Genomic DNA, 20,155 nt, shown 5'->3' with positions numbered 1-20,155 from the left:
CACGGATGACTTACGCAAATGACGTAAAACGTGAAAAATTCGACGCTGTTCCGACGTCCATACCTAACATTGGTACGCCTCATGTACGCCTTATAGAGCAGGGGTAACTTTACGCCCCAAAAAAGCCTTACGGAAACGACGTAAAAAAAATGCGCCGGCCGCACGTACGTTTTGAGAATCGGCGTAAATAGCTCATTACCATATTCGACGCGGAAATCGACGGAAGCGCCACTTAGCGGCCAGTGTAAATATGCAACTTAGATACGACGGCGTAAGAGACTAAGACAAATCTATGCGTAACTGATTCTAAGAATCAGGCGCATAGATACGACGCCTCACACTCAGAGTTACGACGGCGTATCTGGAGGTACGCCGGCGTAACTCCTACGAGAATCTGGGCCTGAGTGTGTGAACTTCCTGTCAGTCCGGCCGGGAACAGAAAACTGAATCTCCTGTACCGCGCGGTTACGGTACCCGGCCGGACTGCAGGAGGAACTAGGAAGAGGAGCTCGGCCATGCTACAGTCTGCAGCCCTGTTGGGGCCCCAGGGCCAGCTCGGGGCCCCAAGCAGTTGCTTGGTTTGCCTATCTTGTTCCGACGGGCCTGCTTATCCCAGAATTCCGCTTTACACCTTTATTTTCATATCAATATTCAGCATCTAAAAAAAAACGAAAAAAACAAAAAACATTAAAAACGATTGTTTCCCTCGCGTATGCCTGCGCAGTTGTTCTCCACGCCGCTACACATCAGGCAATCTGTCGGGGGATGGGGGTTGCTGCGGGTAAATCTTTTCCTTTGTATAATAAAATGAGGTATTTTTTAGACTGATGGGGATTTGATTCTGTCTGATAAGCTATTATGGAGGACAGGCCGGTCTCGCCTGGCAGGATAACGATTTCTCCAGAAGGTCGTATTAATAAACTTTCATACATTCCTCCTGTCTAGTTTATGAATTGCTTAATGATAAAGGACCATGTGAGGCAGTCAGCCAGCGGGACACAGGACGTGTTCAGTCCCTTAGGTATCACAGTGTTGGCTTAAAATGATTATTCACGTTATTTTAATAGAATAATCAATTAAAGCGGTTTTTAAACCCAAAACCAAAAATTTTAATGAAGAGCTCCGTAGGCAGGGCTGTCTTATAGAGAGGGCACACCTGGGCACTGCCCAGGGGCCCCAGCTGCTTGGGGGGGCCCCTGCACTTTCCCCAAAGCAGCTGGTCCTTGAGCCGACTCTGCCCCAACATTGGGGGCCCCCATGGTGGCACTGAGAGTGATAGATACACAGGGGAGGCCGTCTGCCTCCTACCTACTTACCTTACCTACCTCCTTACCTGCACTGTCATCATTGTAGGGGCCCCAGAGCATTTCTTTGCCCAGGGGCCCATGATGCTATTACTGTAAGACGGCCCTGTCCGTAGGTGGTCCTGGATAGGATCAAGGGGCTTCACCATCGGATCCATTCAAAGAGCCAGGAACAAAAGGCTAAAATGGATGGTACCCAAGCCTCGGGAACGGAAGAACGAGGTTTCTGCCTGTAACGCTTCTCTCTGAGAGCTGGGCCCTGGGATCCAGCGCCTTGGTCACATTCCCATACCACAGGTTTGCTCTGGCAGGGCGCTGTACAGGTCCAAGGGAGTGGACCCTATATGCAAAGGGGACCTGGTCCTTGAAGGTCTGTCATGACACTAACCCGCCGTGATGGGTGAAGATTGGGTCTGCTGTGATTTTCCAGCAGTATCCTGCGGCGGGAATGGTAAGTTAAGAAGATCCTGGGAAATTCCAATGGACTTGTCGGGGGGGGGGAGGTTCTTGGGATGCTTTTCCCTAGCTGGCCATATATCCTTTAGATCTACCAATGACATGAACTACGTGATCCTACTTGAGTGGGGACAAATGGAATGGATTGTTTAGGTCAGGGGTCTCCAAACTTTTCAAACAAAGGGCCACTTTATTGCCCTTCAGACTTTAGGAGGGCCGGATTGGTACCGGCAAGGGAAGAAAATGTCACGGGCCCAGCATCAGTGAGAACAAATATGGCCTCAGGGTTGGTGGTCAATAGGAAAAGGAGTATTCCCCCTATTAGTAGGAGGAATAGTACCCCATCATTGGTATCAGTGGATAATATAGTGCCCCATTGTTGGTGTCAATGGGAGGAATAGTGCCTCATGTCAGTGGGAGGAATTGTGCCCCAAGGGCCGGATAAAGGCTAGCAAAGGGCCACATCTGGCCCGCGGGCCGCAGTTTGGAGACCCCTGGTTTAGGTAGAGCTTCCATTATATTTATTTACATTTACAAGTGATTGCAAGGGTTTTTTTTTTGTTTTTTTGGTAAAATAACAAACATGTCATAATTAAATAAATACAAAGGCCCGGACTCTCAGAGGACTTACGACGGCGTAGCGCCATGTACGCCGTCGTAAGTCTGAATCCGAGCCGTCGTATCTATGCGCCTGATTCTTAGAATCATTTACACATAGTTATCCATTACATTCGACTAGCGTAAGTCTCTTACTCCGTCGGAGCCTAACTGCATTTTACGCTAGCCGCTAGGGGCTTGTGTTAGCTGATTTACGCGTCGAAATATGTAAATTAGCTAGATACGCAAATTCCCGAACATCCGCGCGGCCGACGCAGTAAAGCTACGACGTTTACGTTAGGCTTTTCCCGGCGTATAGTTGCCCCTGCTATATGGTGGCATAAGTGCGGCGCATCAATGTTAAGTATGGCCGTCGTTCCCGCGTCGAAATTTGAAAAAGTTACGTCGTTTGCGTAAGTCGTCCGTGAATGGGGCTGGACGTCATTTACGTTCACGTCGAATCCAATGACGTCCTTGCGGCGTACTTTGGAGCAATGCACACTGGGAAATTCCACGGACGGCGCATGCGCCGCTCGGGAAAAAACGTCAAACACGTCGGGTCACATTATATTTACATAAAACACGCCCCCCTGATCCAAATTTAAATTAGGCGGGCTTACGCCGGCCGATTTACGCTACGCCGTCGCAGCTTACGGAGCAAGTGCTTTGAGAATACAGCACTTGCCCGTCTAAGTTGCGGAGGCATAACGTAAAGCGGATAAGTTACGCCCGCACAAAATTACGCCGCTGTACGAGAATCTGGCCCAAAATCACTGCAAAGGGTGATATAACAATATATAACAATATAACCAAAGGTGAAAAACATAAATATATAACAGTGTATATATAATATAATCCACAGTAGAGCTCTTAAATGTGTTTAAAAAAAAAAGACAAAAATTAACAAATTAGTAAATTCCGAAATTTCCGAATTTCTGGATTTGCGCTGTGAATGGCCGGGCAATCTTCTGGGACCAGGGAGGGGGGAGAGGTGAACTTCCCTCCGGCGCTGCGGAGCCAGGGGAGGAATCTGAGCTGGTATACATTGTATTTAGTAAAAATGGAAAAACAAATCATGTGAATAAAATGTAAGGACTGCAGGCCGCTCAACAGTGTAGATTTTGTATTCTGATGAATGAGAGAGAACAGTTAACGGAAGAACTGTCAGATTTTGTCCCATACTGACTCTGTATGATAACAAAGAGCGGTAGCATAGCGCCACCAAGTGGACAATTTATGCCACACACTGTCTGAGTTCTCTTGACTTTTTAAAGCAGTAAGACGTTGATTACATCAAGGCGCCCTTCTACCTCTCTATCCAGTTAAGCCCCGGACCAATATGCAGCCTAAAGACCCAAGGTGTTTTTACAGTTCGGGACTGCGTCGCTTTAACAGACAATTGCGCGGTCGTGCGACGTGGCTCCCAAACAAAATTGGCGTCCTTTTTCCCCCCACAAATAGAGCTTTCTTTTGGTGGTATTTGATCACATCTGCGGTTTTTAGTTTTTGCGCTATAAACAAAAATAGAGCGACAATTTTGAAAAAAATGCAATATTTTTTACTTTTTGCTATAATAAATATCCCCCCAAAAACATATATAAAAACATTTTTTTTCCTCAGTTTAGGCCGATACGTACTCTTCTACCTATTTTTAGTAAAAAAAATCGCAATAAGCGTTTATTGATTGGTTTGCGCAAAATTTATAGTGTTTACAAAATAGGGGATAGTTTTATTGCATTTTTATAATTTTTTTTTTTTTTACTACTAATGGCGGCGATCAGCGATTTTTTTCGTGACTGCGACATTATGGCGGACACTTCGGACAATTTTGACACATTTTTGGGCCCATTGTCATTTTCACAGCAAAAAATGCATTTAAATTGCATTCTTTATTGTGAAAATGACGGTTGCAGTTTGGGAGTTAACCACAGGTGGCGCTGTAGGAGTTAGGGTGCACCTAGTGTGTGTTTACAACTGTAGGGGGTGTGGCTGTAGGAATGACGTCATCGATCGTGTCTTCCCTATAAAGGGAATGACGCGATCGATGCGCCGCCATAGTGAAGCACGGGGAAGCCGTGTTTACATAAGGCTCTCCCCGTTCTTCAGCTCCGGGGAGCGATCGCGACGGGGCGGCTATAAACAAATAGCCGCGCCGTGGTCCCGGATCGCTCCCCGAGCGGACCCGACCTCCGCATGTAGCGGGGGGTGTCCCGATCGGACCCCCCACCCGCTAATAGGCGAGGACGTACGTGTACGCCCATGTGCCTGTACGTGCCATATTGTGGACGTATATGTACATGGGGGGGTCGGGAACTGGCTAGATAACTGTATAATAATAATAATACAAGAATTAACCGTTAGGGGAAAAAAGTATATATATATATATATACACTAACTTTTTTCCCTACAGGTTAATTCTTGTATTATTATTATACAGTTATATATCTACACCAAGTTCTGCTAATGTTGTTTCTTTTACATGTTACATATTAACTTGTTCTGATTAATATGAGGAAATGAGCTTGATTTATTAATGGTAAGTACCATGTGAGTCTGGCAGGTGTAGATATGAACTATTTTGTTTTCAAAAAGCACTCAGACATTCGCTTCTTTCATGCAATTTTTTTTCCCATAAAAAAAACATTCCTCTTTAATTTAACCACTTCAATACCGGGCATTTTCACCCCCTTCCTGCCCAGGCCAATTTTCAGCTTTCAGCACTGTCACGCTTTGAATGACAATTGCGCTGTCGTGCGACGTGGCCCCCAAAACAAAATTTACGTCCTTTTTTTTCCGACAAATAGAGCTTTCTTTTGGTGGTATTTGATCACCTCTGCGTTTTTTTTTTTTTTTTTTTTTGCATATAATTGTTTCAGTAAAAGTTAATAGTGTAATGCAGACATTCTAAACCAGTTTTTTTTATGGAACCCTAGGGTTCCTCTAGACAAGGGGTCTCCAAACTATGACCCTCCACTTGTTCAGGAACTACAATTCCCATCATGCCTAGATATGTCTGTGAATGTCAGAGTTTTACAATGCCTCGCGGGACGTGTAGTTCAACAACAGCTGGAGGGCCATAGTTTGGAGATCCCTGTAGACCAGGGATCCTCAAACTACGGCCCTCCATCTGTTGTAGATCTACACATCCCAGGGCATTGTAACACACTGACATTCACAGATATATCTAGGCATGATGGGAATTGTAGTTCCTGAACAATTGGAGGGCCGTAGTTTGAAGACCCATGCTCTAGACCAGTGGTTCTCAACCCCCTAGTGCCGTGACCCCTTGATAAAATTCCCCCAGTTGTGGGGACCCCTAACAGTAAAATAATTTTCGTAGCGTGTATTGTCAGCACCCAAGGCAAGACAAGTAATTTGCGCCTCTAATCGGCAGACATTTAGCGCTCCCCAAGTCCTTTTAATTGCAACTATAATCACAGGTAGTGTCACTCACTGTGTCTCCGGCTTCAATGTGTCTCTGACTTTGTGGTGTCTCATAGCAGTGACACCTATGCCGAAATCAGGAGATGGGGTCTCCTCCAGCCCCTCCCACTTCACATTCCTCACCAGTCAGCTGACCTCTAATCTCTGCCCCCCAGCCATGCCGTGAACTGAATGGGGGGCTGCAAAGAGGCTGAGTGGGCGGCCCCGGGCTTCAGGGATAGCCTTGCTGGGCGGCCGCAAAAAGGCTTTGAGAGCGGTGCAGGCTTCAGGAACAGCCCAGGATTCGTGACCCCTGGCAAATCAAAACTGAGGTCCGGATTCTCATGTGCGCCGTCGTAAGTCCGAATCCGACCCGTCGTATCTATGCGACTGATTCTTAGAATCAGTTACGCATAGATATCTATTAGATTCGACCGCTAGGTGTCGCTTCCGTCGAATTCCGCATTGAGTATGCAAATTAGCTAGATACGCGAATTCCCGAACGTACGCGCAGCCGACGCAGTAAAGTTACGACGTTTACGCTAGGCTTTTCCCGGCGTATAGTTGCCCCTGCTATATGAGGCATAAGTGCGGCGTACCAATGTTAAGTATGGCTGCCGTTCCCGCGTCGAAATTTGAAAAAGTTACGTCGTTTGCGTAAGTCGTCCGTGAATGGGGCTGGACGTCATTTACGTTCACGTCGAAACCAATGACGTCCTTGCGGCGTACTTTGGAGCAATGCACACTGGGAAATTCCACGGACGGCGCATGCGCCGTGCAGCAAAAACGTCAATCACGTCGGGTCACAGTAGTTTTACATAAAACACGCCCCCCTAATCCAAATTTGAATTAGGCGGGCTTACACCGGCCGATTTACGCTACGCCGCCGCAACTTACGGAGCAAGTGCTTTGAGAATACAGCACTTGCCCGTCTAAGTTGTGGCGGCGTAATGTAAATCGGATACGTTACGCCGCCGCAGAGATACGCCTCTGGACGTGAATCTGGGCCTGAGTTTGCTAGGTGTTCCTGCATTTTGGCCACTAGATGTTGCTGAGTATCATAAGAAATGAGTATACTCCTCAGCTCCATCTAGTGGCCGAAATGCAGTATTGTCCCTATTCACACGATTTTGCCCCAATTGCACAGAATGAATTTATATGCAGTTTTCCTAGACTGCAATGCAAATTTCTTTATAAACACACTCCCAAGTGTAACACAGTTTGATGTTTTATAAGAACTAAACGCCCTCAGAACAGATGGTGTTGTTATGTAATGCCAAGGCTGTCCAAGCTTTGTTTTGGCAAGAATGATCTGATATCCTTGTATAAACCTAATATATCAATGAGAGAGTTTAGGCTTATTACTTGTTCAACGGTCCAATGAAATCGAATAGAAGGAGATAAGACCCCGTATAAAATTCTACCAATCCCGGGGACATTAGGGATTTGCAAATAAGAGCGGACCATGGATCTCCGCAATCAAGAGACCCCAAGAAGATGTCTGATATTCCTACTTTTCATGGGAATGTTTGCTGCCGGTAAAGAAAATATCTTCCTAACTTCATAGATGAGTTTATGTTTGGTAGTGGTAAATATTACATTTAGAAATCAGGTATTTTATTAAAGAGGTTGTAAAGGTACAATTTTTTTCCTAAATAGCTTCCTTTACCTTAGTGCAGTCCTCCTTCACTTACCTCATCCTTCCATTTTGCTTTTAAATGTCCTTATTTCTTCTGAGAAATCCTCACTTCCTGTTCTTCTGTCTGTAACACCACACAGTAATGCGAGGCTTTCTCCCCGGTGTGGAGTGTCGTGCTCGCCCCCCTCCCTTGGACTACGGGAGAGTCAGGACGCTCTCTAACACACAGCTCCTTTCTCTATCTGCAACGTAGAGAGCGTCCTGACTCTCCTGTAGTCCAAGGGAGGGGGCGAGCGCGACACTCCACACCAGGGAGAAAGCCTCGCATTACTGTGTGGAGCTCGCGCAGCAAAGAAAATGCATACGGAAGTCGCGCCCGCATATGTAAACGGCGTTCAAATCATAGATGTGAGGTATCGCCGTGATCGTCAGAGCGAGAGCAATAATTCTAGCACTAGACCTTCTCTGTAACTCTAACCTGGTAACTGTAAAAAAAATTAAAGCATCGCCTATGGAGAGTACAGTAGTTTAAAGCATGACATGTTCGGTATCTATTTACTCGGCGTAACATCATCTTTCACATAATACCAAAAATTTGGGCTAACTTTACTTTTTCTTTTTTTTTTAATTCATGAAAGTTTTTTTTTTTCCCAAAAAAGTTGTGTTTAAAACACCGCCGCACAAATACCGCGTGACATAAAATATTGCAACAATTGCCATTTTATTCTCTAGATTCTCTGCTAAATATATATATATATATCAAAAATAGGCTTAGTCATGTATGGGTTAAATTTGAAAAGTTTAGATTAGAAAAGAATAGAATAAAATGTAAATATATATATATATATATAATATTTGGGGGTTCTAAGTAATTTTCTAGCAAAAAGTATGGATTTTAACTTGTAAACACCAAGGGGTAGATTCAGGTAGAATGGCGCTTCTTTGTGCGGGCGTAACGTATCCTATTTACGTTCCACAACTTTTACAGGCAAGTGCCGTATTCTTAAAAGAAAGTTGCGGCGGCGTAGCGTAAATAGCCCGGTGTAAGCCCGCCTAATTAAAATTCTGAAGAGGTGGGCGTGTGTTATGTTAATCAGGCTTGACCTGACGTGATTGACGTTTTTTTCCGAACGGCGCATGCGCCGTCCGTGGAATATCCCAGTGTGCATTGCTCCAAAGTACGCCGCAAGGACGTCATTGGATTTGACGTGAACGTAAATGACGTCCAGCCCCATTCACGGACGACTTACACAAACGACGTAACATTTTCAAAATTCGACGCGGGAACGACGGCCATACTTAACATAGGATACGCCTCATATAGCAGGGGTAACTATACGCTGGGAAAAGCCTAACGTAAACGGCGTAAATGTACAGCATCGGCCGGGCGTACGTTCGTGAATTGGCGTATCTAGCTGATTTACATATTCTAGGGGTAAATCAGCGTACACGCCCCTAGAGGCCAGGGTAAATATGCAGTTAAGATCCGACGGCGTAAGAGACTTACGTCGGTCCGATCTTAGTCAAACCTAGGCGTATCTGATTCTATGAATCAGGCGCATAGATACGACCGGCCGGACTCAGAGATACGACGGCGTATCAGGAGATACGCCGTCGTATCTTCTATCTGAATCTACCCCCAAATGTCAGAAATAGGCTTAGTCATGAAAGGGTTACATTTGAAAAGTTTAGATTAGAAAAGAATAGAATAAAAAATAATAGAATAGAAAATAAAAGAATAGAATAAAAAAAAATAGAAAAGAATAGAATAGAAAATAAAACAATAGAATAGAAAAAACAATAGATTAAAATAAAATATAAAGAATATAACCGTCTTCGGAAATTTGAATTTCAAATAGAATAAATTCGAATTTGAATACCAATTAGAATAACGAGTCGAATTTTCCGAATTCGGTCAAATTCAATTCAATTAGATCGAATTAAGAAAATTCTAATCGAATTCGAAAATAAAGTAACAAAACAAATTTCCGAAAACAAATAAAATTTTACACAAATTTAACAAAACAAAATTATTTAAATAACTAAACGAACCGTAAGGCCCCGTACACACGACCAAACATGTATGCTGAAACTGGTCCGCGGGCCAGTTTCAGCATACATGTTCGGTCGTGTGTAGGCGCGACCGGGCCGAATTCCAGCAAACATTTGCCCGCCGGGCCTTTTCCCAGCGGGCAAATATTCCTGGATGTGTTTTAAAACCGTCCGCTGGAATCCTGCCCGCTCGGACATGTACGGTCGTCAGTACAGACCTACCGTACATGTCCGAGCGCCCGCCGTCCCTCGCATGCGTCGAATGACTTTGACGCATGCGTGGAAGCCTTTAAATGGCAGGCCCGCCCACGTTGCCGCGTCATCGTCGCGGTGACGACGCGGACACGCCCCGCGTATTGTTTACGCGCGGACTTCTGTACGATGGTTAGTACAGCCATCGTACAGAAGCCCTCTGGCAGACATGTACGGTGAAAACGGTCCGACGGACCGGTTTCATCGTACATGTTTGCTCGTTAGTACCCGGCCTTAGAAACGTTTTTGTTCTGTACAGGTCTCGGGGGGTTGCCCTCTTCTCATAGGACATCTAAATAAAGCCCACCGCTGTGTATTTATTATTATGACGCTCGATTGTTTCTCATCATTAACACTTTTTGGGAAATTGTATAATTCCACAGGATGGGCTCAGACAAGGTTTATAACGGCCTTCATGGAAAATTATTATGTATCTGAAGAAACAACATTCCAGCTGTACCTCGTCACCTACGATAAACCAGCCACAGTCACCGTAACGGTGTCCCTACCGAAATTCAACCAAACCCTGAACATCGAGAGGGACAGTTATCGCCTGGTGACCCTCGACTACACTTATATGATCACAGAAAAGGATGTGACTTCTAAGGCCGTTCTGGTCCAATCAGACGCCGCTCTATCTGTCTTCGGTTTTTACACGGCTGCCGGCAGCGGTGACGCCATGACCTGCCTCCCCGTAGAAGACCTGGGCACAGAATATTACATATCAACCACGGCATCAGGATCGGCAAAACAATTCGCTGTGGCCAACGGTCTGGAGGATGTGGCTCTGGTCAATGTAACCGTCTCTGGATCGATGGCGTATAAAGGCGTGGAGTACACCAAAGGACAGTCTTTTTCTTTTAGTCTCAGATACCAACAGTCCGTTCAGTTTCAAAGTTCTTCTGACCTAACCGGCACCAGGATCTCATCCACGGTTCCCGTAGCGGTTTTCAGTGGCCAAAAATGCTTCAGGGGGATAAACAACTTCTGTGATACCCTGGTTGAGCAGTTGTATCCCGTGTCTAGGTGGGGGCGCTTTTTTGTTTTGGCGCCGTTCTTGAACCACACCCAAGATTCTATCACCATGGTAACATCAAGTGCAGAAACCCAAGTATTTGTTGACGGAGCGATGGAACCCAAGGAGTACTTAATTGAGGACGTGAGAAGCCCCGTTCGAATTGGTTTGAAGGAAATGTCTATCATTAATGCTTCCAAACCTATTATGGTCAGCTATGTCCTCCAAGAATTCAAGCCCGGTGTAGTAACTACTTATGACCCCTTTTTTGTTACCATCCCGCATTCTTCGGCATCAAGAAGTTATTATAAATTCGTAACACAAAAAATATACTTCAACTATCTTATGATTGTGACTCCGGCAACGTCAGAAGATGGGTTCTACCTGGATCACCGCCCGCTGAGTCGGTATAATTTCACCGTACAATATTTCAGAGCTTACAGCGCATTCCAAGTCTTTATGGATAAAAGTGAAGGTCAACATGAAGTATATCATGACTCAACGCCCTTTACGGTTTATGTCTACGGTGTTGAAAGAGATACTTCATATGGATACTCTATGGGCCAAGAAACGATATATCCAGGTAGACATTTTTTTTATATTCAAAGCAGTACTAGGGGGTTTATCCCCCAAAAGTATGTTTGCATGCTAGGCTGAGACATTTGCCATCATCTACTGCTCCCTGTGATCGGCAGCAGCGATCACGGTCATGTCACTGGTAGCCCAGCCCCCACAGTTAGAAGCACTCCCTAGGACATATTTAACCCCTTCCTCGCCCCTACTGGTTAACCCCTTTCCTGCCCGTGTCATTTACACAGTAATCAGTGCATTTTTATAGCACTGATCGCTGTATCAATGACAATGGTCCCAAAATTGCGTAAAAATGTGCCCGTCGCAATATGGCACTCACAATAAAAATCGCTGATCTGATATGATTTATTGCATTTTTTTTTTTTTTACACATAAAATTGGTATATTTTTAGATGGATTATTGTTTGTATTGTTGCACATTATTTTATTGAGAATATTTTTTTTTATAGTGCACTGAACAGTTGTATGGTGTATTGTAGTGCCACGCCTATATAGATATATTTTTTCTGGAGTCATTGTACCCTTTAATTGGGATACAATAAAGGGGCAGGCAGCTACTTTAAACACAAAGGGCTAGATTCACGTAGCTGCGCCCCTTCTTACGGCGGGGCAGCGTATCGTATTTACGCTGCGCCGCCGTAAGTTTGAGAGGCAAGTGCTGTATTCACAAAGCACTTGCCTCGTAACTTACGGCGGCGTAGCGTAAATGGGGCCGGCGTATGCGCGCGTAATTCAAAAGATGATGAGGGGGCGTGTTTTATTTAAATGATGGTGACCCCGCGTTTTTTTACGTTTTTTTACGAACGGCGTAAAAGAATCCCAGTGCGCATGCTCGAAATTCCGACGCAAATCGTCATTGCTTTCGACGTGAATGTAAATTACGTCCTGCCCTATATTTTTTATATTATTTGTCATTATATATATTTACCGGCTTAGTATTTAATGTGTCCATTTGTTCTTGTTGTTAGATGCACCTTTGCCACCTTCGCCACCTTTGCCAACACCCACAGAAGGCAATGAACCAGAAGGAACCCTGCGTTGTCTTTCTAATGGTGCTGAATATCAACTTCCTCTCAGTATGGTAGTTGACGCTCACCTAGGTGTGTCTGATATACACCTCGAAGACCCTCTGTGCCAGGCGGCGGCTGATGAAGATTTCGCTTTCATTCGAATACCATTCAGTGGATGCGGATCCAATGTTCTGGTGAGGTTTACTGCCTAATTGCATGTTTTAAAGTATATATTTGAAAAAATTAGGAGCATGGGTGCATTTTATAGAGTTGTATCTCCAATATAGTGCATATGAGTCAGATTCACAAAAGAGATACGACGCCGTTTCTCCTGATACGCCGTCGTATCTCTGTTTCTATCTATGCGACTGATTCATAGAATCAGTTACGCATAGATATCCCTAAGATCCGACAGGTGTAATTGTTTTACACTGTCGGATCTTAGGATGCAGTACCGCGGCCGCCGCTGGGGGGAGTTCGCGTCGTAAACCAGCGTCGGGTATGCAAATTAGGAGTTACGGCGATCCACGACGGATTTTCGCGTTCGCTACGTCGCCGCTAGTCTAGTTTCCCGTCGCAAAGTAAGTCGTCGTTTTTGGTGCCTTAACTTTACACAGCAATCGTATTGCTGTATAAAGTACGGCCGTCGTTCCCGCGTCGAAATTTAAAAATGAACGTCGTTTGCGTAAGCCGTCCGGGAATACGGAATTACGCTACGCACGTCGAAAAAATGACGTCACTGCGCGCAAAGCACGACGGGAATGGCGAAACGGAGCATGCGCAGTAGGTCCGGCGCGGGAGCGCGCCTAATTTAAATGGCACACGCCCATTTGAATTGGCCCGCCTTGCGCCGGACGTATTTACGATACACCGCCGCAAGTTTCCAGGTAAGTGCTTTGTGGATCGGGCACTTAGGGCCATATTCTGAGTAAGGATACAATGGAGTATCTCAGGATACTCCATCGTATCTCCCTTTTTTGGCCCGCGTATCTATGCGACTGATTCTTAGAATCATTTTCGCATAGATACACTTAAGATCCGCCATGTGAAAGTCACTTACACTGTCGGATCTTAAATGTAATTACTCCGCCCGCCGCTAGATGGCGTTTACGTTCAGGTCTCATTTGTTTATGCAAATGAGCCTGATACGCCGATTCCCGAACGAATTCGCGTCGCGTAACCGTCGCTAACGTCGTTTGCGTAAGCGTAAACTTACCCCTGCTATATGAGGGGTACGTTTACGCAAGTCCCACGTAGGCCATGTTAAGTATGGCGTCGGGTCCGCGTCGTGTTTTTCCGTCGGCTACGTCGTTTCCCTAAGTCGTTCTTGAATACGACTTTACATCAATGACGCACATGTCGGCGTCATTGACGTTTTACGCCGAGAACTGGAGCATGCGCACTGGGCTATTTTAAGCCCGGCGCATGCGCAGTTCGTTAGAATCGGGGGCGCGCTTAATTTAAATAGAAGCCGCCCCCTTGGAGATACGCGTGGCTACGCCGGGCCATTTACACTCCGCCGCCCCAAACTACGGAGCAAGTGTTTGGGGAATACAGCACTTGCTCCTGTAGGTTGGGGCGGCGTAGTGTAAATGGCTTACGCGCCGCCCGCGGGAAATCTACGAGAATATGGCCCTAAAACTGGAAACTTGCGGCGGTGTAACGTAAACGGGTTACGTTACACGGCCGCAAATGTATGTGAATCTGGCCCTATATGCTTGATATCCTGCAGGTCTGAGTATGGGACCAACTGCAGTTGAGCAGGTGCTTGCTTACAAACTAGCTAAAATGCACAGGGCTAGATTCAGAGAGAGTTACACCTGGCGCATCAGTAGATACGGCGTCGTAACTCTGAATCTACGCCGTCGTAAATTTAAGCGTATTCTGGAAACCAGTAGGTAGATTCAGGTAGAGTTAGGCCGACTTATCAGTAGATAAGCCGACCTAACTCAGAATCTACGCCGACCTAAGTTTAAGCGTATGCTCAAACAGAGATACGCTTAAACATATCTAAGATACGACGGCTTGCACCGTCCTATCTTAGATTGCAATATTTTGGATGGCCACTAGGTGGCGCTTCCATTGCGGTCGGTGTAGAATATGTAAATGAGGAGATACGCCGATTCACGAACGTACGCCCGGCCGACGCAGTACTTTTATGCCGTTTGCGTAAGAGATAGGCCGCGTAAAGTTAGAGCTAGGCCCTAGTGGAATAGTAATGTTAAGTATGGCCGCCGTTCCCGCCGCGAAATTCGAAATTTTTACGTCGTTTGTGTAAGTCGTCCGCGAATCGGGATTTACGTCGTTTACGTCCACGTCGAAATCAATAGGCCTGTGCGGCGTACTTAGGCGCAATGCACACTGGGAAATGTAGGCGCCCGGCGCATGCGCAGTATAAAAAATGTAAAAAACGTGAGGTCAAGCCTCATTAACATTAAACACGCCCCCCCCCCAACACATTTGAATTAGGTGCCCTTACGCCCGCCGATTTAGGCTACGCCGTCGTAACTTAGCAGGCAAGTACATTGAGAATCATGTACTTGCCTAGCTTACTTACGGCGGCGTAGCCTAAACACGCTAAGCTACGCCGCCGCAAGTTTAGGCGATTGTCTGTGAATCTACCTACAGATACGCTTAAATTAGGCTAAGATACGAGCGGCGTAAGTCTCTTATGCCGTCGTATCTTAGTTGCATATTTACGCTGGCCGCTAGGTGGCGCTTCCGTCGTTTTCGGCGTAGAATATGCAAATGACCTAGATACGCCGATTCACAAACGTACGTACGCCCGGCGCTATTTTTTTACGTTGTTTACGTTAGGCTTTTTCGGCGTAAGGTTGCTCCTGCTATTAGGAGGCGTACGCAATGTTAAGTATGGCCGTCGTTCCCGCGTCGAAATTTGAAAATTTTGCGTAACTCGTCCGTGAATGGGGCTGGACGTAATTTACGTTCACGTCGAAGCCAATGACGTCCTTGCGGCGTACTTTGGAGCGATGCACACTGGGAAATTCCACGGACGGCGCATGCGCCGTTCGGGGAAAAACGTCAATCACGTCGGGTCACCAATAATTAACATAAAACACGCCCCCTCATCCTCATTTGAATTAGGCGCGCTTACGCCGGCCCCCATTTACGCTACGCCGCCGTAACTTAGGAGGCAAGTGCTTTGTGAATACAGCACTTGCCTCTCCGACTTACGGTGGCGTAGCGTAAAATTTTGGGTGGAACTCCGCTTTAACCCTGAATGGACCCCCCCCCCCCAAGCTTGCATCTTTAACCACTTCCGGACCGCCGCATGTACATTTACGTCGGCAGAATGGCACGGACAGGCACATCAACGTACCTGTACGTGCCTGCCTAGACGTGGGTCAGGGGTCCGCTACATGCGGCGGTCGGATTCCCGCGGGGAGCGATCCGGGACGAGGGCGCGGCTATTCGTTTATAGCCGCCCCGTCGCGATCGCTCCCCGGAGCTGAAGAACGGGGAGAGCCGTATGTAAACATGGCTTCTGCGTGCTTCACTGTGGCGGCTGCATCGATCGAGTGATCCCTTTTATAGGGAGACTCGATCGATGACGTCACACCTACAGCCACACCCCCCTACAGTTGTAAACACAACCCTAACTCCTACAGCGCCCCCTTGTGGTTAACTCCCAAACTGCAACTGTCATTTTCACAATAAACAATGCAATTTAAATGCATTTTTTGCTGTGAAAATGACAACGGTCCCAAAAATGTGTCAAAATTGTCCGAAGTGTCCGCCATAATGTCGCAGTCACGAAAAAAATCGCTGATCGCCGCCATTAGTAGTAAAAAAAAAAAAAAATTTAATAAAAATGCAATAAAACTATCCCCTATTTTGTAAACGCTATAAATTTTGCGCAAACCAATCGATAAACGCTTATTGCGATTTTTTTACCAAAAATAGGTAGAAGAATACGTATCGGCCTAAACTGAGGAAAATAAAAAATGATATTATAAAATGATATTATAAAAACCGCAGAGGTGATCAAATACCACCAAAAGAAAGCTCTATTTGTGGGGAAAAAAGGACGCCAATTTTGTTTGGGAGCCATGTCGCACGACCGCGCAATTGTCTGTTAAAGCGACGCAGTGCCGAATTGTAAAAACCCCTTGGGTCATTTAGCAGCATATTGGTCCGGTCCTTAAGTGGTTAAAAACAGGTTAGCCAATTATGGGTACCACTTTAACCCCGAACTTTCTGCATGAATTGATGGCTAACACGGGACAATACTCGTCTTCTACCGCTGTGTCCTGTATTTATGGTGTCATTTGTGCCCAGTCCATGGAAATGTATACATTTTCTCATAGAGTGAAGATGGAAAAACCTTCTATGAGAACACGGTCTATGGGACGATCCCGGGGACCAGCATCCATCGCATTGAGATCCCAGTGAAGTGCGAAATGGAGATGAATGAGACCCTCGGGATGAACCTTCACCCTAAAGTCACTGATGTAGTCTCTCTAGGTCACTATAACGTCTCTCTGCAACTCTATCAGTCCGAAGACTTCGGCGACCTGATCACAGCATATCCCTATGAGGTGGACATCCATGGGCGCTTGTATGTTGAGTTTAAAGTGGTGTCCGGTGACCAGAATCTGCAGATACTTGTCGAGAACTGTAAAGCTTCTCCATCGCTAGAAGACAATGAGCAAGTCTACCGTCTCATCCAACAAGGGTAACTATCCTGTACATCGGTGGTCACCAACCCTGTCCTCAGGGCCCACTAACAGGCCAGGTTTTATGTACAGTGGAACCTCGGTTTAAGAGTATCTTGGTTTGAGAGCATTTTAATTTGCGAGCAACGTTTTAAAAACTTTTGCGAGTGTTGATTTGCAAGACGAGCAGAATTCAAGCTAAATAGGCCTGAGGAACGGGGGCACAGGAGTCGAGAAAAGCCAAACATTGGCCTGCAGTACCTCATTTGGCCTGAGGTACGGGGGCGCACAAGCCGAGCAGAGCCAAAAATTGGCCTGCAGTACCTCATTTGGCCTGAGGTTCCCGGGGCGCAGGAGCTGAGAAAAGCCAAACATTGGCCTGCAGTACCTCATTTGGCCTGAGGTACGGGGGCGCACAAGCCGAACAGAGCCAAAAATTGGCCTGCAGTACCTCATTTGGCCTGAGGTTCCCGGGGCGCAGGAGCTGAGAAAAGCCAAACATTGGCCTGCAGTACCTCATTTGGCCTGAGGTACCGGGGCCCAGGAGCCGAGAAAAGCCAAACATTGGCCTGCAGTACCTCATTTGGCCTGAGGTAGGGGGGGGGCAAGAAACAAGCCGAAGTGTCCTCTGGCCTTTTCGGAAGTTTTTGGCGCTCTCTGGCGCCCCCCTTCCACCTCTGGCCACATTCGGAATTGCATCCCATTGAAGTCAATGCGGAACAAATTATTTTAGTTTCCATTGACTTCAGTGGGAAAACTCGCTTTGGATTACGAGCATTCTCCTGGAACGGATTATGCTCGTAATCCGAGGTTCAACTGTATTATTTTGGGGAGATGCAGACTAGAATACTGCAGTCACTGAGCAGCAAATGATATCACCTGTGATGTATTTCAGTTATCTTGCAAACCTGGCCTGTTAGAGGGTTGATGATGACTACTGCTGTACATAACGAGCTGAAGCCTCCCTTTGCTTTCCTATATTTCTGCATTCTGATCTTTTTTGTGTTGAATTCTCTTTTTTATCCTCAGGTGCCCCCAAGACTCCACTTTGCAGACCCACGCCGTTCCCGACCAGAGGCTGCAGCGCTTCAGCCTCCATGTTTTTAAGTTTAACAGTTTTGGGGAGGTGTACCTGTCCTGTAATGTCCTTGTCTGCCATAACGGAACTTCTCCAAACCGCTGTACCCAAGGGTGCCACCATCTAAGGCACAGACGTGACGCTCGTGGCTCTCCAGTACATTTGGCCGCTGCCAGGTTGTCTCAGGGGCCCATTGTGTTTAAATCTGGTGAGGTTTTTACATTTTAGGTTCATTAGGAACTCTGAGCCAAACACAGATCTTGTTTTCAGCCAACATACACCAAAACACGTGTTTTTTCAGCTCTTTACCGCCACCCTGTGGGCAACTTCTGCTATTGTTGTCTGATGTTTAGTATTGGCTCTGAGCATGCGTGTTTGTACTTTGGATTTTAGTCTAATGGACTTGTGTACACACAATCGGATGATCCGACGGAACACATGTTTTGCAGGGGTGTATTTAGGTTTTGTGCTGCCCTAGGCCTGACTAAACTCGCGCACCCCCCTAATTTAAATATGACACGCCCCTTCATGGGAATTAGTGGGAGGAATAGGGTCCCTTCATGGTAATTAGTGGGAGGAATAGGGCCCCATCATTGGAATTAGTGGGAGGAATAGGGCCCCATCATTGGAATTAGTGGGAGGAATAGGGCCCCTTTATTGAAATTAGTGGGAGGAATAGGGCCCCTTAATGGGAATTAGTGGGAGGAATAGGGCCCCTTAATTGGAATTAGTGGGAGGAATAGGGCCCCTTCATTGGAATTAGTGGGAGGAATAGGGCCCCTTCATTGGAATTAGTGGGAGGAATAGGGACCCTTCATTGGAATTAGTGGGAGGAATAGGGCCCCTTAATTGGAATTAGAGAGTGGAATAGGGCCCCTTCATTGGAATTAGAGAGAGGAATAGGGCCCCTTCTTTGGAATTAGTGGGAGGAATAGGGCCCCTTCATTGGAATGAGAGAGAGGAATAGGGTCCCTTAATTGGAATTAGTGGGAGGAATAGGGCCCCTTCATGGGAATTAGAGAGAGGAATAGGGCCCCTTAACTGGAATTAGAGAGAGGAATAGGGTCCCTTCATTGGAATTAGAGAGAGGAATAGGGCCCCTTAATTGGAATTAGAGAGTGGAATAGGGCCCCTTCATTGGAATTAGTGGTAGGAATAGGGCCCCTTCATTGGAATTAGTGGTAGGAATAGGGTTCCTTAATTGGAATTAGTGAGAGGAATAGGGCCCCTTCATTGAAATTAGAGAGAGGAATAGGACCCCATCGTTGGTGTACATGGGATTATGCACTGTTGGTGTCAGTGGGAGGAATGCCTTGTATCAGTGGGTATTACTGTGCCCCAAGGGCCAGATAAAGGAAAGTAAAAGGGCCACATCCCGCCTGTGGGCCGCAGTTTGGGGACCACTGCTTCAAAACATTGCATAGATCTGCTTTATGACTTTATAGGCAGTTCAGTTGCCATAATCCGTCCACCATAAGATCACACACAGAGCAGGTGTTAGTAGGAGGACACAAGTCAAAGGTCAAAGGTGAAATATTTTCAGTCATATACAGAAAGTTCAGTCCAGTATATATTCCTTGATGTGTTAATAACACTTTTTTTTCCCAGGTGATCTCCAGACGTCACATACAGTTCCCTCCTTTATGCTCGTGGCTGTGATCGCTATGATGGCCGTATTGAGCGCGCTGGCCCTGGCGATTCAGAAGCGTGTTTTAAAAAGTCGGGACTACTCTCTATTGCAGGGCGCGGAAGACTGACACACTTATGGGGTCCCGTCATCCATTGCATGAGATGTGACACATTAAATATGTTTTTATTCATGGAATCCCGAGTTTACAAGTCATTAACAATTAGCATATTTAAGTGCTTGCCGACAGCCTCGCGCCGATATACGTCGGCAGAATGGCACGTACAAGCAGATTAATGTACCTGTATGTCTTATTTAAGACGGCGAGCTCCGTGAGTGTGATCGCGGGTCCCATGGACTCGATGTCTGTGGGGATACCCGCGATCGTCTCATGGAGAGGAAGAGCAGGGGAAATGCTGATGTAAACAAGCATTT

The 20,155-nt window shown here is 46.2% G+C and overlaps 1 protein-coding gene across 1 annotated transcript; it reads left to right on the top strand.

Moving 5' to 3' along the window:
* Positions 1–7,154: 7,154 nt before the first annotated feature.
* Positions 7,155–19,918, top strand: LOC120945047. The gene is made up of 6 exons (XM_040358890.1): positions 7,155–7,318; positions 10,107–11,321; positions 12,298–12,533; positions 16,668–17,035; positions 18,045–18,301; positions 19,702–19,918. Exons 1-6 carry the CDS (start codon positions 7,246–7,248, stop codon positions 19,848–19,850), a joined length of 2,298 nt encoding a protein of 765 aa, XP_040214824.1. The 5' UTR covers positions 7,155–7,245; the 3' UTR covers positions 19,851–19,918.
* Positions 19,919–20,155: the final 237 nt, after the last annotated feature.

The sequence above is a fragment of the Rana temporaria genome, chromosome 7, assembly GCF_905171775.1.
Source record: "Rana temporaria chromosome 7, aRanTem1.1, whole genome shotgun sequence".
Lineage (NCBI taxonomy): Eukaryota > Metazoa > Chordata > Amphibia > Anura > Ranidae > Rana > Rana temporaria.
The sequence above is the reverse complement of the archived record's forward strand: the minus strand, read 5'-3'. Positions and strand labels throughout refer to the sequence as shown.